At 41.6% G+C, this 22,409-nt stretch overlaps 1 protein-coding gene across 2 annotated transcripts; it reads right to left on the reverse strand.

The window, feature by feature from the left end:
- Positions 1-1,128: 1,128 nt before the first annotated feature.
- On the reverse strand, positions 1,129-14,359 carry LOC122697193 (glutathione S-transferase A2). 2 transcript variants are annotated; one of them, XM_043907724.1, is made up of 7 exons: positions 14,211-14,359; positions 8,556-8,670; positions 6,401-6,452; positions 5,272-5,404; positions 2,834-2,975; positions 2,056-2,187; positions 1,129-1,500 (listed from the first exon to the last, which is right to left on the reverse strand). In XM_043907724.1, the coding sequence occupies exons 2-7, from the start codon at positions 8,640-8,642 to the stop codon at positions 1,375-1,377; spliced, it is 672 nt and encodes a 223-aa protein (XP_043763659.1). In that variant the 5' UTR covers positions 8,643-8,670; positions 14,211-14,359; the 3' UTR covers positions 1,129-1,374. The 2 variants fall into 2 exon arrangements, with proteins under 2 accessions (XP_043763659.1, XP_043763660.1); XM_043907725.1 differs by lacking the exon at positions 14,211-14,359 and adding an exon at positions 13,380-13,428.
- Between the last annotated feature and the right edge of the window lie 8,050 nt (positions 14,360-22,409).

Consider the following 22,409-nt stretch of genomic DNA (forward strand, 5'->3'; position numbering starts at 1 on the left):
TTTTATCAATTCCTGAGTCAAAGTCTAAATTTTTTTAAACGCGGTATGTTTGTCTGGCCTGTTGCCTTAGAATGTTGCAACTATGTTGAAAGCTTCAAAGGACAACATATTCAAACATAGCTGTAGAGTGCAGAGGGGAGGTGAACAAAGATTGTGGGGATCATAGTCAACACAAATTATCCTTGTGCTGACCCACAGCTGCCCTGTCCAAGCAGCTCTGGTTGGAAGAATGTTTCTGATACAGATTTGTTCTTCCAGAGGATTTTGGAAAATTGACGAGTTGCTATATATAATGGGCTTCCCTGATGGCTCAGATGGTAAAGAACCTCCTGCAATGCAGAAGACCAGGGTTTGATCCCTGGGTCAGGAAGATCCCCTGGAGAAGGAAATGGCAACTCACTCCAGTATTCTTGCCTGGGAAAGCCCATGGACAGAGGAGCCTGGTGGGCTACAGTCCATGTGGTTGCAAAGAGTTGGACACGACTGAGCTATGAACACAACACTATTTATAATAGCTCAAATCTTGATCCAATCCCCCCAAGACATTCAGAGTAATATCTACTTACATTTATATAAATATAAATATGTATTAAAATATATATTTTAAATGTGTATGTAAATACACACACATATGTAGTATATCTCCATGAAAATGAAAATGCTGGATGATGTAGGGATCAAAGACCAAGTGCAAATAACTTTGTAACACATCTTTGTGTGTGTTTATGTCACAACTTACCCAGGAATGATACTCAACAGGCATGGTTTTGGATTAGAATTGCCCATTTTGTTGTTTCTCTTACTAATGTAACCTCCTTGACGACAGGGACTATATCTGGTTTGTTTATCCTTAGTTATCATGCTCCTGGAATACTGAATGTTCCATATTAGATATAAATTAAAGATTCCATAACTGAATAGAAAAAGGGGTTGATAACGTGAAGGAAATAGGTTGTCTGAAAAAAAAAGAAAAGGTTTAGGTTATGGATCAGAAGGGCAGCAAAATGCAAAAAGAAAAGGCTATTTTTGTGACACCAAGCACGTCAGATGAAAATTTCTACTTGACTCACTTTGACAGTGATAGCTGGTATATGCATAACTTTTTCGAACAGATCAAACAGTCCATGATACTTTTTCTCCCTTTATTTATGTTTAGGCCTGAAACACATTCTAGGAGGAGATCATGATTTTATACGTGATCAAAACAAAATAGATTGTTTTGCAACTAAATCTGCATTCTAATTAAATCATCATCTATACTTTGAAAAAGTTTATTAGTTTCACAATAGCCAAGATCTACATTTAGGTAAAGCACTTCATTGCTGGAGAACTTCAGAAGAGTGATCCTGTATGTCATGGGCAGCCCTGCCTGCTTTATTTAATCCTGAAAATCCTCTTTGCTTCTTCCAATTTTTTCTCATCCATGGGAGGCTTCCTCTGGCTGCCAGGCTGCAGAAACTTCTTCACGGCCGGGAGATTGCTGACTCTGGTTTTCAGGCCCTGCAACCCACAAGAGCTCAGCTCAGAGTGCAGCTAAAGACCAGCCCCATCACTGACACAAGCCAGGGGCCCCAAGACCCTCCTAGACAAGGGCCGCTAAGGCCCCTCCATCAGCGCCAGCAGGAGACTGGACACAGACACCCAGTGAGACAGGAAGATGACAGCCCGATAGCACTTCCCCCGGAGATGTCTTAGTGCGAGACTCCATTCAACTTCCTGAACTTCCTACTTATCAGTCCTGCAGGTTCACCCTCGAGTGCAGTGTGAGGAAAAGAAATGTGTCAGATATCAAGGCAGGAAAATGAAAATATAGGGAAATTAGGCTGGAAGTAAAGACAGAAAATATGAATGGTAATCCGTGAGGCAAGTCAGAACCAATCTGCTCTAAGCGGGGGAGAGAGACAGGCAGAGAGAGACCAGCATGTGAGAGAAGGAACAGGAGCTGAGGGGAGGAAACGACTCAGTGTGGACCCTAGCATCCCTGTCCCAGGGTCCAGAGAGAAGATGCCGAGGTGGGGGGTGTGGCTGGCCCCCCAGGGCCGTGGGAGAGCTCACCTTCAGCAGAGGGAAGTTGGCCAAAAGGCTGGGGTCCAGCTCTTCCACATAGTAGAGCAGTTCAACCAGGTGGATGTCAGCCTTGCTCAACTTGTTGCCCACCAGGTAGTCTTGTCCGTGGCTTTTCAGCACCTGGCGAATGGAGGGGTCAGATCAGGAGCACAGGTCCTGGCAGGCTGGACCCTGCTCCTACCCGCCTCCCACCCAGCCCCACGTCCCCCTCTGCCCCTCACTGGGTGGGTGGGGATCTCAGACCTTCTGCTCCCCGTGACACATAAGCAACAAGTTAATACTTGTGAAGTTAATGAAAGAATGATTTAAATTTTATAAAGATGACAGTGTTGGTGTTAAGCTTTTTATTTACATGTAAGCCTCCTGTATCTCTTACAATCTTTTTTTTTTCAGTTTGTGATATCTGTTTAGCATGATTTAAGGTAGTCTAATCATGAAATGTTCTTCTCTTACATTTAAAGAGAAACATTACTACTAAGATGTATACTAGGTGTAATGATGGAGCATTAATTTCTTGGTTTTGTATGATTTTCTTTAAAAGTCTGAGAGCCATGTCCCCAAAATTTGTAGATTATTTTCTCCTGAATAACTTTTCCTCTGTGTTTTCTTCTCCACCCCACAACCCCCATATCTGTTTAGATATGTCTCATCCACATTAGTATTCAGATAGTCTCACAGAGGTGAAGGTCAATGCCCTAGCAATGCCAAGCACTATTTCCCTTTGTCCTCTGATCTCAGTGCCAAAAATACTGAACAGTCCACTCACTTTTTCAAATGCAGGGAGATAACGGTTTGTTGTCTTCTCTTTGATCTGAGCTATTTTGTCATCTTTTTGATCAGGTGGGCACAGTGGCAAAAGCATGATCATGTCACCCAAATCTGCCACACCCTCTGAGTACATATCAATCCTGAAAAGACAAAATGACCAAATTGTCAGATATCTCCTGCCTTGGGTTTTACACTTTAGAAGGGCTAAGAGTAGGGCATCAAGAAATAGCAAAGTAATTCACCTCCATTGGGTGCATCTTTCTATGCCAGTCATACAATTATGATTTTTAAAAATTAATTTTAACATTTCATTCCAAAACAGATCATCTAGATAGATATATATGTCTAATATTTTTGTTATACACATGGCCAAATATAGGATGAGCATATTAGTGACCCATCCAGAGTCACAAGATTGAGAGAAAAGGGTGGAATCAGGGTGGGTAACCACGAGACCACACTTGGGTTTGCCATCTCTGCTGTGGTGTGGTCTGTCCACAGTTAGTGTGACGCATTAGTACCACCTCAGTCGTATCGAGAGAGAATCCTGGCACCACCGCCCCTGTCCCATCCTTTTCCCTCTTGTCCTGTTATAACACTAGGCTCATTTAGCTGCCCAATACCAGCACGTCTTCCAGTTACTTCCCATAGAATATGGTTTCACAACGCTCTCCATATACTGTTGCTGGACTCTGGCTTTCTTAGCATTTCTCAAGATTCTACCCAAAGTATCCCCTGCAATAGTGCATTTCTTCATTCTGTTCTCACAGTGCATATTCCAGGTAATTTTGTTGTTTTTCTCCCAAAGATGGTTTCCTGCAAGAGTGTTCTTAAGTAAAAGCTTTGTTGAAATATAATTCACATACCAGAATGTCACCCTTTTCTAGTGTAAAACTGTTCAAAGTCTCAGGATTCTGTACCATCATCATACTCTAATTCTAAAATATTAATATTTTCATCCCTCCCAAAAGAGATGCTGAGTTTTTTGTTTTTTTTTTCAGGCATTCAACATTCCTCTCTCCAGCTTTGGCAGTCACTAAACTGCTTTTGGTTTTATGACCAGGAATGTCCTGAATGTGCCAGACAAAGGAAATCCTACAATATGTATTGTTTGGGTCTGGTTTCTTTCTATAAGAGAATGTTTTCAAGTTCCATCCATGTTGTAGCATGGATCAGGACTTCATTTCTTTTCATGGTCACATAGTATTCCATCGTATGGATATGCCTGCCTTTGTTCATCCATTCACTAGTTAATGGACATTTGTGTTGTTTCCGCTTTTTGAACATTATGAACAACAGCACTATGAACTTCTGTGTACAAGTTTTAGTGTGATTGTATTTTTAGTTCTCGGGTATACTCCTAGTAGAGGATTGCTGAGTTGTATGGTAACTCTATGTATAATTTTTTGAGTAACTGCCACATTTTATGATTCAATCATATGGTCCCATCACAACACAGAGGAGGTGCCCACCAAATATGGCTGCAATGAATAAGTCAGGCTGCTACATGTGAGGTGTTAGTTGTTCGGTTGTGCCTGACTTTGCGACCCCATGGACTGCAGCCCACCAGGCTCCTCTGTCCACAGGATTTTCCAGGCAAGGATACTGGAGTGGGCTGCAATTTCCTTCTCCAGGGGATCTTCCTGACCCAGGGATAGAACCCAGGTCTCCTGCACTGCAGGCCAACAGAGCTATGAGGGAAGCCTCTGGCTGCTATAGACATATTCAAATGTTCCAGACAACACTAGCATCTTGGGCTCAATATCTGCTAACCTTTGTCAAGCAACCAGTTCACAATAAAAGACTGATAAATCAGGTTCCTGGTCATCATTCTTATAATTTCTGGAACTTAAAAATCATCTCCTCTAGAGCCTTCCCTTCTAAGGCTTTATCCTCTAGACACTCAGATGCTTTGTCCCTTGTCTCTAACTGTTGGTGGGTGTTAAGCTCAAAGGGGACTGAGCTTCTGGTATCATGGTTCCACCATCCTTCCAGCTTCATAGTCCATCTGTGTTTGGAGACCTCTGTCACCCTTCTATATCCATGGTCCACATCCTCTTACATAAATATATTAAAATGAATTTATTTAATTTATTTATATGACTGTGCTGCGTCTTAGTTGTGGCTTGTGGGAACTTTTAGTTGCAGCGTGTGGAATCCAGCTCCCTGACCAGGGATCGAACCTGAGTCCCCAGCATAGGGAATGCAGAGTCTTAGCCATGGACCACCAGGGAAGTCCTACATAAATTCTTGGTTCCAATCCAAGTTTACTCTTCCTCCCCCTCATAGGTTTCTGTAGTACTGGACCTCAGTTACACCATGAAGGTGTATACTGCTGTTGGTCATGATTTCTGTGAGCATATCCTGCTCACTCAGGGAAGCACCTAAATTGTTCCTATTAATCACAGATGAAAGAACAGAAAAAAGATACCGTACAGGGCTCTCTCCTTCATGTCTTTCCCATAGAGGTTGTATTTGGTGGCAATGTAGTTGAGAATGGCTCTGGTCTGCACCAGCTTCATCCCATCAATTTCAACCATTGGCACTTGCTGGAACATCAAACTCCCATCTTTTGAAAGAAGAAAAGAAATAGAGTGAGATGTTGGATGAGTCACGCTGTTTAATTAAACTGAAATTTTTTATGAATCAAAAATTTTGTTGAAATGACTGAAGACATAAAAGGAAACAAAAATGTTTACTTGGTAAAATATCAGTGGAAATAACATTTTGCTTTTAGCTTCCTGTAGTCCTTCCTATCAATTTCCCTCTTCCTTTTCAATCTGTCATTTCATTTCACTTTTTATTTCCCATCCAGATCATGGTATGTGTCTTTATTTTATGTATTTGACTTGCTTTCATGGATTTTTCAGGAACAACATAGGAGAGGTTCTACTAGCCAGTTGCCAAGTCAAATGAGATATTTCTAAAGGAAGCTTCCTGTGGTTCATGGCATTAAGGGCAGTTCTAAGAGAGACTCGTACATATGGTGTTTTGTATGCTCATCAAATCCCACCACCAGACAGTGCACGGGGCCGCCCTCTTTTTCCAACTCCATTGCTGCTGGCCCTCATGCTTCATCTCCCTCCTCACACGCTCACCTGGACTTCAAACTATTTCAACATCAGTTGGTTATTTGAGTCTGCAATATTGCTACGATATTACCTTTTCAAACCCATTAACAAAAAGGACTCATGGCAACCGCTGGGCCTCTTTCTCTTCTCTTCTCTCTGATGCATGTGTTTTCCTGACTGTGGGTGGGAGGGCTGTGTGGCATCCTGAACTGATACGGTCACTCACGGTGCAGAAAGGCAGAGAGAGCCCAGAGAGGGCATTCACGGGGCACCGGGGCTGGCTCCTTTAGCAAATACTCGAGTTCCAGCCCTTCTAAGTCCTGGGTGAGCCGCAAGACCTCCTCAAGGAGCCTCAACCCTTACCTTTAACCACGTTTCTCCCACTCCCCTGATCCACACCCACCATGCACACACAAGGCATTGCTAATGTTCTAACCTCAACTGAAGACTTCTACTAGATACTGCCATCAGAGGAGTTTAGTTCTTGGTCTTACCACTTTTTAACTTATCCAGGTCTTCTGGTTGTTCTATAAATTTCTCTTCAAACTGAAAAACAGAAACAGTCAATGAGTCTTTGTTATTTCCTTCCATAGCATTCATTGCTGAACTTGAATGTCCCCTGTCTGGTGCTATGTTGAAGATAAGATTTCCAAGTTTGGCAGAGGACAATGATTGTGGCTTCTTGGAAATTCAGATTAGAGCCACCGAGATAAAAGTGTGGGTTGCAGCACATAACTGCTTATTTTGCCGGTTCAGTTCCCTTCCACACTGTCTCCATCTCTGTCAATCATTAGACATGATTTGGAAGGAGGATGTCACTGGAGGGAATGGATGGCAAGTTCTAGTTATGGAGTTTTAATATCTCTGGAAAGCCTTTCTCTTCCTATAAGGTCAGGACAGGGTATTGTGTGTCCCCCAGCATGGAGTATCCATGGGGTCAGTGACCCACAAGATGTCACCAGGGGCCTCTGCTGTATATTACCTCCTTCCATTCAAGTTTATATTTTAAAAGGGGTCTTGATGGTGAGGGACTTCCCTCGTGGCTCAGACAGTAAAGAATCCACCTGCAATGCAGGAGACCTGGGTTCAATCCCTGGGTCGGGAAGATCCCCTGGAGAAGGGAATGGGAACCCACCCCAGTATTCTTGCATGGAGAATCCCATGGACAGAGGAGCCTGGTGGGCTACAGTCCATGGGGTTGCAAAGAGTCAGATATGACTGAATGACTTCCATGTGTAGATTCTTGATGGTGAAGGGTTTGGGAATTGGGAGTTTCTAACTTGCTAAACAGTTTATTGTGGATCTTCATGAACTCACAGAGTCAGTCTGTACAGTCTACATCTCCCTCCGTCAGGCTGGGCTGGACAAGAGGAAGCCTGGATGTTCTCACCCTCCTGTGCTGAACTTATCCTGCCCGGGAACTCTGAACACACCCTTGAACCCCAAGGCTGGACCGCAGTGAAAACTGTTGGCTGTTGATTATTAGAAATTAAACAACCTAGAATGGCACTGTTTGAATTTTTTTGTGTACTTATTTCTTCACACACTTGAGAATGGATCAAGTATGAAGCAATCGGGAAATTGTTATCTGAGGCTTAGGTAAACATGCTGTTAGAAAGCTAAGGGAGCACACTAGAGATTCCCTTTGAAGAACCCTGCCTCACCTGAAGCCCTCCTTTACTGCTCTCCCCTAAGAGATCAAATCTCCAGAGTCTGACCAGGACTCCCTCCCCAGGGAACCCTCACCAAGTTGCTGGGTCCCTCTGACCTGGGCTGAGAAGTGCTTTTCTCAGTGACACCTCTAGAGGGCAGCAGGCAACAGAGTCCCACAGAAACCTACAAATTTGCTGCTGGGAATATGGCATTGTAACTCTAAAATGTTTGCGTGTCCTTCTAGGTGCGCCCACCCCCCTTTTAATCACCCATCTACTTGTCTGCATCTTCACTAGAGTGTAAGATGCCCAAGGGCAGGAACTGCATCTGTTTCATTTATCCCTGTATCCATTCAGTTCAGTTCAGTTGCTCAGTCGTGTCAGACTCTGAGACCCCATTGACTGCAGCACGCTAGGCCTCCCTGTCCATCACCAGGTCCCGGAGTTTACTCAAACCCATGTCCATTGAGTCGGTACCCATTAACCAGCTTCAATAATTATCAGCTCAACCCAACTGTAAGTCATCTATATGCTTATCCCCCTCGCCCTTGTAAGAATATGAAACAAATCCCAGATATCACATATTTTCATTTAAATACTTCAGTGTCTATTTCCAACATATAAAAACTATTAAAAGTAACACAGTACATTATAATACCTAACACATTGACAAAAGTTACTGAATATATCTATTGATATTTGATGTTCACATTTCTAATTGTTGTATAACTGTCATACATAATATTTTACAATTTTGAAAATCAAATTCCAGCTTACGACCACACAATGTGGTTAGTTTCTTAACTTTATTCTAATTGTTTATTTTCTTTGATAGGAAGAAAATTTAATAATCCACCAGGACAAATCTGTTTATCTCTTAATAGCTGACAAATTTTCTTTAATGAAAACAAGTCATTTAGAAAGAAAAGTCTTCTAGCTTATGTGAGAAAAATAGTTTGATACTGTCAGTTTATATCCAACTGGAGATGAAACCTACCTCCACTCCGGCTGCAGCCAGGAGCCACCGAATGCACTCCATTCTGCCGCGTCCATTGAAGTAGTGTAACTTGGGCTTCCCCGCCATGATGGCAGTCTCCTGGTTTCTCTGAACACTGATGAATGAATGAATGAGTAAGTGAATGAATGAACAAGGATAAAACCACAGAAGCCAAATACACTTTATGATATATGGCTGAACAGCACCAACAGTGCAGAGGAAGTGTCGACCTCCTTCATGGCAGAGTTGGAAGAGTCCCTGGAATGTCTTCCTTGGTCCAAATTATCACCTCCTTTAACCAATCGTGGAAAATTGTACCAAGCCATTCTCTAGTCTCCACTGGGTAAAATCTGATTGTCTTGGCAGGCTAAGAGGTATGTCTGTGGTAAGGATGATGGGGGGGTATTAGAAAGTGAAAGAACTAGAGAACTAGTATATATATTTTTTAATTAATTCATTTATTTGACTGTAACGGGTCTTTTCTGTGCCAGGCAGGATCTTCTTTTCAGTTGTACCATGTGGAATCTTTAGTTGTGGCAAGCAAACTCCTTAGTTGTAGCATGTGGAATCTAGTTCTGTGACCAGGGATCAAACTCAGTCACTGGGGAGCGTGAAGTCTTAGCCACTGGATCACTAGGGAAGTCCTGAGCACTAGTATTTACTGAAAACCTCCTAATGGTCCTGCCCCACTGTTAACCCCTTTGGATGTTTAATCCTCACAACAATCCCATGAACTAGTTTTTGTGGTTTTTTTAGTTAATAATACCAAAGCTCAGAGCTTAAGTGACATGTTCACAGTCATAATCCAGTTAGTGATGGATGTAGATATCCACACCTAGGATTAAAATGAAGACAAGGCTGGAACCTACACAGATGCAGGCCCTGGGACCCTGGGAGGGAGGGGCCTTGGAGCCAGAGGGCTTCAAAGAGGGAGGAGGGGGAGGTGGAGACAGCGGCCATGTCCAGCTCCTTGGACTGCATTTGTTCAAAAGCTGAAATTAGGACTCAATCTGGTTAACTGTTGCTCAAAAATCCTAATTCTTTCTACACACTTGGGATGCTAAGTCCTTCCATTTTCTGCAGTTCTAGATTCTACCTCTCTTGGTACATCTTCTATCTAGAACAATGGATGTTGCTGCATAAACTTTACCGTCTGGGAGGGAACCGACATCTGTTCAATGTCTATCATGTGGTGGGCATTGTCACAAATTTATCTTCATTTAACCCTCCCAAAATCACCTGCTGTGAAGTTTGTCATTGCTCTCATTTTGCAGTTGGGAATGTTGAAGTTTCTAGGGTAACTTGCCCAAAGTAGGTGGTGGACCTTGGATTCAAAGCTACTTCTATATGAAGCCAAAGCTTGGTTTCATTTTTCCATATTAGTGTTTTTCCAAATGTGCATGACAATCCTTCAGTGGACTATGACATCCACCAATTTTTAAAGTAGAAAAAAATAGAAATAGGAAATATCAAAGTGCCTTCTATGTTCAAGAGGTAAGCATCATGCCATGAAATTTTAGTTCTGGTGTGTGTATGGGTAAAGGAAAGCACAGTTATCTGGTCATTGCAATGGTAAGAGATACTTTGGTTGGGTCCACTCAATGACGTTTAAAAGCCCTTGGTCTACAGCAGCCTGCCTGAGGGGTGGACGTAGCAGGGAACCAGAGAATGAAATTCAAAGGCTCTGGACAGAACTTGTTCTATTATGAGTGTGAATGGAAACATACAGGACTCATTAAAAGCAGGAGTCCCAAAGCCAGGATGCATGGACAAACAGCTGCATTTTCTATGCAAATCCCAATGTTTAGAAAGCGCTAAGATTCTCTTGCAAAATTTTGTTGTTATGGAGCTTGGGAAAAAATATACTTCTCTTTACCCAATAATCATCTCCTGAAAAATATACACGACTTGAATTTTAGATATCAAATGTTTTCAATATCTGCATTTTTAATGTTAGATCAATGGTCTAACCTTTGGAAAATAAAGGATCCCTTGGAAACCTATTTATCTTACCTGTCTGGAAGTTGGAGATTGTGTATATTGTACTTTTCTTATCATGGGGAAGGGAGGAGCTGTGATTCAGCAGAATTCTGAGAAGGTGTCGCTGTGAGGTGGGTCACAGATTCCCCTCACACTAAGCTCCCTCTCACACTAAGCTCCCTTATCTAATGACCAAGGATCACATTACAAAGGGAAAAGAATTTTTAACTTACATAATATTTTATCATATCTTTCTTATAATATTTTTCTTCATCTTTTGAAGGCTGGGGCAAATGTGATATAAACCTCCTGGTCCCCAGAAAATGAGAACTAGAGAGATTCAGTGACTTGCCATCAGTCACACATGTGTGTTCCCGATTCACACTCAATATCTAGCAAGTGTGTCCACCCCAGGACAACTCAGGGAAACAGCTTCTAGTATCCTATTGTCAGGAGGAGGAAACTCAAGTTCAAAGAGCTGAAGCTACTTTCCTAGCTCACTCATTTTGTGAGCACTGGGGTCCTTTGAAGGCATCTTCTGACTTCTGATCTGGGCTCCCACCCCAACGAGGTAACACGTATGCCCTCTCTCTGCTGATCTCTGAGACCCTCAATATTAGTTTGTTCCCCATTCAGAATCCGTTAGTCAATTAACAGTTAAATGGGAGAGAAGGAAACATTAAATTCATGAGTTCCTTTTCTGCTAGCTGATTCCTAGGGGCTTGACTGATATAAGGAAGCACAAGCTGGAATCAAGATTGCTGGGGAAAATATCAATAACCTCAGATATGCAGATGACACCACCCTTATGGCAGAGAGTGAAAAACTAAAGAGCCTCTTGATGAAAGTGAAAGAGGAGAGTGAAAAAGTTTGCTTAAAACTCAACATTCAGAAAACTAAGATCATGACATCCAGTCCCATCACTTCAGGGCAAACAGATGGGGAAACAATGGAAACAGTGAGTGACCTTATTTTGGGGGGCTCCAAAATCACTGCAGATGGTGACTGCAGCCATGAAATTAAAAGACACTTGCTCCTTGGAAGAAAAGCTATGACCAACCTAGATAGCATATTAAAAAACAGAGATATTACTTTGCCAACAAAGGTCAGTCAAAGCTATGGTTTTTCCAGCAGTCATGTATGGGTGTGAGAGTTGGATCTTAAAGAAAGCTGAGCACCAAAGAATTGATGCTTTTGAACTGTGGTGTTGGAGAAGACTCTTGACATTCATTTGGACAAATAGAAGATCAAACCAGTCAATCCTAAAGGAAATCAGTCCTGAATATTCATTGGAAGGACTGAATGTTAAAGCTGAAACTCCAATATTTTGGCCACCAGATGTGAAGAACTGACTCATTGGAAAAGACCCTGATGCCGGGAAAGATTGAAGGCAGGAGGAGAAGGGGATGACAGAGGATGAGATGGTTGGATGGCATCACTGACTGGAAGGACATGAATTTGAGCAAGTTCCAGGAGTTGGTGATGGACAAGGAAGTCAGGCGTGCTGCAGTCCATGGGGTCACAAAGAGTCAGACATGACTCAGCGACTGAACTGTACTGAACTGATATGAGGAAAAATGCATAAAAACATACCTTACTTTACCTGAAACCCTAAAAACTTACTATGAGTAAATTGAGCACTAGTATAACTATATTTGACCTTCATAAGGAGGTAGGCTTATATTCCCTGAAAGGAATGTGTGTGTGTGTGTGTGTGTGTGTGTGTGTGTGCGCGCGCGCGCTTAGTCGCTCAGTCATGTCCGACTCTTTGTGACCCCATGGACTGTAGCCTGCCAGGCCTCTCTGAGCATGGAATTCTCCAGGTAAGAAAACTGGAGTGGGTTGCCATTCCCTCCTCCAGGGGATCTTCCCAACCCAGGGATCAAACCCATGTCTCTTGCGTCTCCTGCATTGGAAGATGGATTCTTTACCACTGCGCCACCTGTGAAACCCAAAGGGAGTGTATCCTGGGATAATCCAGTGTGAACTAAAGGAGCTATATCTGGGAGCTGGTGGGGAGCAGGACCCTGATGACAGCGTTTCTTAGCCGAGAGAAGGAAGGCTTAGAGACAAAGCCCAACTGCTTTCTTTATGAGGTACATACACTCAGGGGAGTTGTTTAATCTCTTTACCTCAGCGTTCTCTTTTAAAATACAGTTATATCTACTAGTGAAGGCTGTTGAAAAAATTAAAGTATAAAAAATTCATAATAGGGACCAGGAAATTTCCCTCCTGCTCCCAGTTCCTGGGAGATGGGCAAGTCTCCGAGCATACTGGGCAGCGCGTGTGTCTATTTACCTCTTGACTCAAAGGTCTTGTAGGAATAAGAATTTATACATATTCAGATTTTTTCAACTAAGTCATGCTGGTTCTCTTTTTATTTGGCTTGTGTGAAATATTAGTGATAATCACCGACTAGTTAACCTGGATGGCATGAAGTTTTTGGCAAAGATTCAGGGAGATATGTCTCAGCATATTGCCCTTTGGCAGTCCCAAGATTATAGCTGGCTGCTGGTTGAATCCTGCACCCTACCTTGCCTTGCCGCTCAGGCCTGGCCCTGCCCCACTCACTCCCCGTTCTGGACTCCCTGAATCTTTCCTGCCCCATCCCTCACCCCCTTTGCATGGGTCCCAGCCACAGCAGGAGCTCATCACTCTCAACACCTGATGGAAAAAGATCCCTTCTCTCCAACCTCTGGTTCCTTACCTGAATATGCAGACCCTTCACTGATCTTTCTTCAACACCTTATTTCTGGTTGACATGTATGTGTATTTCCTCCTCTTAACAAGTTTCCTTCAAACCTTCTAAGGCCTTTGTTTCCCCCCCCCAATATTAGTACTTACAACAGTGCATTGTTCACTCCTGCATTCCGATTCGAATGACTTGTGCCTTCTGAAAGTGAAAGTGTTATTTGCTCAGTTGCGTCTGACTTTTTGTGACCCCGTGGACAGAGGAGCCTGGCTGGCTACAGTCTACGGGATTCTCCATGCAAGAATACTGGAGTGGGTTGCCATTTCCTTTTCCAGGGGATCTTCCCAACCCAGGGATTGAACCCAGGTCTCATATATTGCAAGCAGATTCTTTACCATCTGAACGCCTGGAGAAGCCCTGTACCTTCTAGTCAGGTGAGATGTATGTGCTTTTTAAAAGCTAGTTTCTGCTCCCATATTATTTAGTTTTCCATCCAGACCGCTTATGGAGGTTTGCCAAGAGTTGCTTGAAACCCAGAGAAACAAGGGGACTTGCCAGCTGGCTAATCACAGCACAGAGTTTCTGTTGACATTCAGACTTGTTCCTATAATAATATATCTTAATTTTCAGTCTTCACAGCCCACGTAGTTACAACATCACAGTTTGCACCTGTTGTGTGTTGCCTGTCTACGGAGAAACTTACTTCAGCAAAAATATCTACTCTCTCGTTCACACTGGTCGTATTCTCCGATTGTCTAAAATGCTATCGTTCTTTTTTCTCTTCGCATCATGAATTTTTCTCAGATCTAAGTTCTCATGCTTAGCGTTTTACAGTCTTTACTTTTACACTTCTGTAAAGCTATATCCAACAAAAGTAGACTAAACAACTTGAAATGTCCCTTAAGAAGCCACGATGTGAGTACAAAACAGAGTTTTTCTTGTGCTCCGGGCACATTATACTGACATAAAAAATCAGTACTTACCTTAGGACTGTCTGTCTCCCACTTGGCTCAGCCCCTTAATGCCAGGTCCACTTGTGTTTATAAACTGCTGTTATAGTTGACTAACTCCGCCTCTTTCAAGAGGGCAAGAGCCCAGTCAGGGAAAAAGCTCTCCCACAGTGTTCAGAGCTGCAGATTCCATGCTAAATTAAAAAAAAAAAAAATGATGAGTCATTCCCTTATCATGATACCATTAGTTAATATGTGCCTTTCAAGGTTCGCAATTAAAGATTAAACACAAAATTTCAAGTTGTTGGACCCACTCTGCCAGAGGGTGAAGTTTTGAAGTATGACTTTTTCTTTCCTTCAGCTTTTTTAACCATGAGAAAAAAATTGAAATATAGTTAATTACAATGTTGTGTTAGTTTCAGGTGTATAGCAAAGTGATTTAATTTTATACATATATATAGTCTTTCCCAGATTCTTTCTGCTTATCAGTTATTGCAAAATACTGAGTAAGTTCCCTGTGCTATATAATACATCCTTGTTGCTTGTCTCTTTTAGATATAGTAGTGTGTATATGTTACTCCCTAATTCCTAGTTTATCTCTCCCCCACCTTTTCCCTTTGGTAACCATAAGTTTGTTTTCTAGGTCTGTGGATCTATTTCTGTTTTGTAAATAAGTTCATTTTTTTAACATTTCACATATAAGTGATATCATATGATATGATCTTTGTCTTTGACTTACTTCACTTAATATGATAATATCTAGGTACATCCATGTTGCTGCAAATGGCATTATTTCATTCTTTTTTTATGGCTGAATATTATTCTATTATATATATACCACATCTTCTTCTTTTTTTAAATTAATTAATTAATTAATTTTACTTTAAAACATTGTGTTGGTTTTATCATACATTGAATTGAATCCACCACGGGTGTACATGTGTTCCCCATCCTGAACCCCCTGCCCACCTCCCTTCCCATCCCATCCCTCTGGGTCATCCCAGTGCACCAGCCCCAAGCATCCTGTCTCATGCATTGAACCTGGACTGGCGAGTCATTTCACATATGATAATTTACGTGTTTCAATGCCATTCTCCCATATCATCCCGCCCTCACCCTCTCCCACAGAGTCCAAAAGACTGTTCTATGCATCTGTGTCTCTTTTGCTGTCTCGCATACAGGGTTATCGTTACCATCTTTCTAAATTCCGTATATATGCGTTAGTATACTGTATTGGTGTTTTTCTTTCTGGCTTACTTCACTCTGTATAATAGGCTCCAGTTTCATCCACCTCATTAGAACTGATTCAAATGAGTTCTTTTTAATGGCTGAGTAATATTCCATCGTGTGTATGTACAACAGCTTTCTTATCCATTCATCTGCTGTTGTGTTGACACCTAAGTTGCTTCCATGTCCTGGCTATTATAAACAGTGCTGCAATGAACTTTGGGGTACACGTGTCTCTTTCAATTCTGGTTTCCTCAGTGTGTATATATATACCACATCTTCTTTATCCATTCATCTGAAGATGGATATTTAGGTTTCTTCCTTGTCTTGGCTACTGTAAATAGTGCTGCCATGACCATGGCACATATCTTTTTGAATTAGAGTTTTCTCTGGATATAAGCCCAGGAGTGGGATTGCAAGATCATATGGTAAGTTTATTTTTAGTTTTTTAAGGAACCTCCCTACTGTTCTCTATAATGGCTGCACCAATTGACATTCCCACCAACAGTGAAAAGACTTATTTTTCAAATCCTCTTCAGTATTTATTTTTTACAGACTTTTTAATGATGATCATTCTGACTGGAGTGAGGTGATGCCTCACTGGAGTTTTGATTTGAATTTCTCTAATAATTAGTGATACTGAGCATCTTTTCATGTACCTTTTGGCCATCTGTTTGTTGAATTATGCTTCTTTGAAAAAACTTAATGTAAGGTTTTTGTGAATTGGATGCAAGGACTAGGGCAGATAATAAACTTCTACTGTGGGGACACCAGGGAGCTAGTGTCATTAAAGGGCATGTGCACCTCTGGAATACTTTTTTACATTAGGTTGTGGATAAACTACAGGACACTCAAATTTAAGCACACAATAATTTTTCAAAAAAGTATGCTGTAAACACTGTATGAAGTATATGAAAAAATTACTTATTGTGTATCAGAAATTCACATTTAACAGATATCCTGTATTTTATTTTAGCTACTAAATCTGAAGGAGGAAACAGACAGAACAAGCTCCATCTTAAAAGCAGGACTCCATCTTGGGCTGGGCTGTGGACTTTGAGCTATATGCCCTATATGAGTGTCTATGGAAACCACATACCAAATGGAAAACCAGGCCCCAGGATGGAAGAGCCCCAGGGCTCGCATCTAGACTCTCCATTGTCAGGAAGCATTTAACAGGAGGCTTCCTGTGTGCTGTTTTGGATCTGTCAGGAATCCTTTGGTCCTTATTAATTCCTGAATATTCAGGAATTAAGAGGAGAGGTATGCCTTTCCTGGGGCTGAGGAATCCAGGCATTTCCTTTGTTAGTTTCTCATCATGGTGATAAGTACCCTCCTCTCTTTAATAGGGATCGCCTTGTGTTTTGTAAGTCTGGAATTTTAATCTTTATCTTTGCTGAGAATAACTACCTTGTAAGACAATATATATGCCCACACCATTTTGATTAAAACACCTTTGCTCCATCAGGGCTTGGGTCCCTGTGTCTTTCTTTCTTTCTTTCTCTCTCTCTCTATTTCTGGCTGATTCCCTGGAGCGTGAAAGCCGGCTGCATAACCCAGGGAATATTAGCCTCTTTCCTTCTTTCACTCTCTCATCGTCGACTTTGGACCACCAGGTTCTGGTCCAATAAAGGACCAACAAGTGGCACCCAGAAACAGGGACTTGGTACACGTGGATTCGGATGGAGTGACCCCAGAGGGCCTATTGAGGTCTGTAAGTGCTAACATGGGTCAATCGGCTGGAAAGCCCCCTCACTTTTCCACTTTACTTTATCACTTATTTAAAGTTCAGGGATTTTCGGTTTCACACCAGCGAATAGAGGCTTGCCGTCAGACAGTGGTTGAATGTAACCCTTGGTTCCCTGATGAAGGTAGTTTTGATTTAGAAATTTGGCATCGGGTCAAAGAGAATATTGAACGAGCTGTCAGACAGGGGAAAAAATATTCCGATAGATTTCTGGCCCGTATGGGCTCTCATTGAAGCCACGATTCTGTCATTACAAGGTAATTCTAGCCCTCCTGATATTCGACAACAGGCAGAACACTCATTACATGAATATGAATTAGACGATACCTTACGAAAGGCCCAATTAGAACAACATTAGCTATTTCAGGATTTTTCTACCAACCATGCCCCGGTTGCTTCAAGCGCTCCTCCCCTGCCGGAGGGCACATATCCCAAAGTCTCTCTCTCGATAGAACCTAATGATTCTGACAACGAGTCCCTTAAGACACCTTATAACATTAAAACCGATAACACCTTTCTCAATAAAAATAATCTACCCCCCTCATTACAGAGGCTTTCTGAATTGCTGGCTTTGCAATCCAAGTCTCTGAAGCTAAAGGTTTCTCCACCTTTCCAGTTTTAAGAAATGTTGACGCTCAAGGGCAAATATCACCTCAGTATGAAGGTATTAACCTTTTTCACATGCAACAAGTGAAAAAGGCCATAACTTTGTATGGCCCACATTCGCCTTTTACTAGAGAGATTGTAAATGCTATGGCGTCTTCTATTGGAACCTTTATTCCCAATGATTGGCGAGTTTTAATAAAAGCTCTCCTTAAACCAGGAGCGTATCTTCAATGGACAATGTGGTTTGAGGATACAGCCAGAGATCATGCTAACAAAGACGCTCGAGCTGGCGCTCCCCAAAACCAAATTACTTTTGAAATGTTCACTGGCACTGGGCAATTTGATGCCATAGAAGCTCAAATACGATGCCCTCCTTTGTTGCATAATCAATTAAAAACAGTGGCCCTTGAAGCTTGGGATCAAATTACTCCTCAAGGGGAGACTATAGGTAGCTACACTAAAATATTGCAGGGACCTAATGAAACGTATGCTGATTTCTTAGCTAGATTAGAAACGGCTATTTCCCATACAGTAATTGGAGAAGAAGCTAAAAGGCAACTAGAGAAATTACTTGCTTATGAAAATGCAAATCAGAAATGTAAAGGGCTATAGCCCCAATTCATGATACAGGGACGATTTTTTGATTATTTGAAGGCTTGTTGCAATCTAGGATCAGAAACAAAAAATGCAAATGCTAGTTGAGACAGTGGCCACTTGCTTTAAAAAGGGAAATGAAGGATGCTTTACACGTGGAGATAAGAACCATTTAAACAGGGACTGCCCTAAGACAGTTAACAAAAAAACCTCCAAAAATCTCCCCCCGCTGCTGTAGAGGAATGCATTGGGCCAAAGAGTGTAAATCTAAATTTTATATTTGAAGGAAAATCTATTTTGGGAAACTCCAAGCAGGGGACCCCCCCAGGTCCCCTTCATCAAAAACCAGGGGCAAATTCCATCTTTTCCCTCAAACCCTCAACATCCGGCAGTGCTGCCATTGATATACCAGCCCTAAATGACTTTCTCATTTACCCTCAAGCAGTCCCCTCTAGAATACCTACCGGACTTTTTGAGCCCCTGCCCCCACAAACCTTTGGTCTTTTACTTGGCCAATCTAGTTTGACTTAACAGGCAGGAAGGCCAGGGGTCTCTAAATGGAGGATATAGGCTGCAAGTGTCAGACTTTTTTTTCTCTCTCTTAAGTGGCAGGAAGAAACAAACAAGTGTTAGACTGTTTCCCCTTCTCTATACAAATTTAAAAAGAGGTTTCTCTTAAAATTCTCCTAAAAACCTGCCATAACGACACCTGGTTCCACCTGAACTTAACTTTTCTCAAACCTTGAGCTAACCAATGCGTTTTTCTTATGGAAATGTTTGTCTTAAACTATATTAATGAACTATGTATTTACCTTAGATTCTTTCTTCAAGCTGATTCTAAGACTTGACAAACCGGTATGTTTTACTCATGAAAATATTCTCTTAAGCTATGTTAATGAAACTGTATTTGCTTGGAAATCTGCCTTTCCTCAAGATTCATGTCAATCATTTTATGGCCTGGGACAGCTCACCTGGTGCCAAGGTTATCTCAAAATGCATGTTGTGGGTGAGGGGCCTGGTGCTATTCTCTTCAGTTTTGAGACATTTCCTTTCTCTAAGCAGACTGCTAGTAGCTATATGACATCTGGCTAAAGACTAGCAGGGGGCCACTCTTTCTGCCCGCTTCTGATGCCTATGCCAGACGCTTTCTCTATCTCCTTTATACTTTAATAAAACTTTATTACAAATAAATCTCAATTTGAGAACACATTACAAACTTCTACCGATTTCCAATTAGCTTTTCTAAAAAATTTTGGAGAAATTTCATTTCATTATCCTTCTGGTAAGCTGTGGGATTTCTTCAAAAACACTGAATTTATCATCTTTTGCATTTCTTTATATAGATGGGACTAAAAATGCCAAAGCTTCATTCTGGTCTCTTAAAAAATATAAAGTCTTTTACACTAAATTCCATTCTGCTCAACAAAATGAATTATATGCTCTTATTCAAGTTATTTGCCTACATCCTTACCCCATTAATATGGTCTCTGACTCTATATATTCAGTTTTTGTATTAAAAAATATAGAAACCTCCACCATAAACTCCTAGTTCTATTAAAACAGACAATGGCCCTGCCTATATTTCTAGACACTTTAAACAATTTTTACAATCTTTTTCTATTAAACATATTACAGGTATTCCTTATAATCCACAGACACAAGACATAGTCGAACGAACACATCACACACTAAAGTTACAAATAAAAAAAATTAAAGAAGGGGGAATACACAGGTACACTACTGTCTTCCTTATCTAAAGCAGACTTTACTAGATTCTGTTAGGTAGTTAGAATAGGGAAAAGGAGTCCAAAATGGCGCTGGCTAAAAGACCTGGAAGGGAAAGGCCGAGAAAAATAGAACAAAGGAAGGTCCAAGGACCTGAGTGAGAACTTCAAGTAAAACAAACAATGCTCCTGCCTAAGTCCAATTTGCATAGGACAGGCCCAGGGGGAACAAAAAAACATATAAAAAGAGGAGCCAAAGCCCTCTTCTCTCTCTCTCTCTCTTCGCGTCTTTGGATCGACGTGCCCTCGTGCCTCAAAGATGGATTTTTTCCTGCTATTATCTAAATAAATAGAGCTGTAACACTGATTTATTTAAGAGCTATAACACGGTCTGTCCTCCGAGAGCTGTGACCCGCCAAGGGGCTTTAACGTCCGTCACTCCAAATCTTTGTTGTGATGAGACAAAGAACCGAGGGGCATACACTCGCGTGACAATTCCAACATAAGATATTTTCTAAAGCTATAACTATTGTTAATATAGCTTTATTTGTTTTAAATTTTTAAACCTACCACAGGGAAATATTTTAACAAGAGCAGAAAGACATTTCGAGGAATTGAAGGACACTTCTCTTCCTCTGCCCATTTGGTATCAAGACGGGTTCAATAAACAATAGAAATCTGGGAAATTAATCTTACAGCGAAAGGGAAATGCTTGTATTTCCCCAGATGGATCCAACAAACTTTTTCCTTGGAAAATTCGACTCAAGGTGGCCCCCGACATTCAAAATGGAGACAAAACAACAAGAACCCCGGGAGGAAGAAATTTCAATACAGGCCATGGCGGCTCTAAAGATCTCCAGAAAGCACCGCCCTCGGCGGCATCAACCCTATGATCTCCCCTACTTGGGGACAAATAAAAACCCTCACTAAACAAGTTAAAAATCTGATTTCTCAACAGGAAATGCCTCAGAGTCCTGAAAACCTTCCAATCGCTATGCTGACCTGCGCGACCCCTGCTTGAGTAGGATTCACAAATCAGACTTAACTGGGCTTACTTACCCAACCCCCCTTTATTACAGGTCATAAAGTGGACGGAGAAAAGACCGATCGTATCAACCAATGACTCCACCCATATGCCCCCTCCCTGGAAACCTCACACCCTGGGGAGGAGGGAAAACTAATTAACATTTCTTTAGGCCTTCCAATGTGCCTGGGCCCAGGAAAATTATGCATAAACGTCGGCCGACAAACTTGGGCTTTCATCCTGCCTCCAAAAGAAGACTTTCAGACATTGCTGCCCTTTCTCTGTCTGTGAACCATGTTTATACTACTGAAACTTTAGGGGGAAAGTTAGGGAAAGAACAAAAAATATTATGTAAAATGTTACTAACACTACGTTGAAACATTACCATGACAAAGGACTTCTTGGCTGGTTTGATGGTGGAAGGGCACCCCCTCCTCCCTGAATAGTCCTCGATAAACAAATTGGGCCTAAACAATGGGACACTGGGAAACTTGCTGCAGCACCAAAGAACTTGGGACTTAGACTGGACATTTCACAGGGACCAGTCGTGGTCATAGTAACTATTTCTTTCACTATAATCAGTCATATTTTATACAGGCCTGTGTCCCACTTCCCTTCGTTATAGCCATAAGAAATTTACAATTTAATAAGACTTCACATTCTGTATCTTGTACTTCTGTTCATTTCAATCATAGTACCTACAACTAGGAACAAATCAAATTTCATTTCCATGATAATGCCTTTCTGAATGTATAATTACTGCAAAAGGAAATCTTTGAAACTTCTAAACGTCTGCCCTCTTCCACTAATTTGAAAACCTTTAGCTGGACAGCTCGCTGATCAATTATCCGGGCTAGACCCACGAGGAAGGTTTCAAAGTATGACCCACAGCATCGGGTCTGGAACTATAACTTTGGTGATTGTCTTGATAATTGTATTTGTTGTTTATCATCACCTTTCTATAAGGTTGGTTAATACTAACCAAACTCATTTGGTCAGGACCTTTTTTTTTTTTTTTTTACAAATATAATAAAATAGGGGGAATTGTCAGGAAGCTTTTAACAGGAGGCTTCCTGTGTGCTGGGTTGGATCTGTCAGGAATCCTTTGGTCCTTATTAATTCCTGAATATTCAGGAATTAAGAGGAGAGGCATGACTTTCCTGGGGCTGAGGAATCCAGGCATTTCCTTTGTTAGTTTCTCATTATGGTGATAAGTGCCCTCTTCTCTTTAACAGGGATCACCTTGTGTTTTGTATTGCTGAAGCCTGGCTTGGAGAATTTTGAGCATTACTTTACTAGCGTGTGAGATG

This window comes from Cervus elaphus, chromosome 7, assembly GCF_910594005.1.
Source record: "Cervus elaphus chromosome 7, mCerEla1.1, whole genome shotgun sequence".
Lineage (NCBI taxonomy): Eukaryota > Metazoa > Chordata > Mammalia > Artiodactyla > Cervidae > Cervus > Cervus elaphus.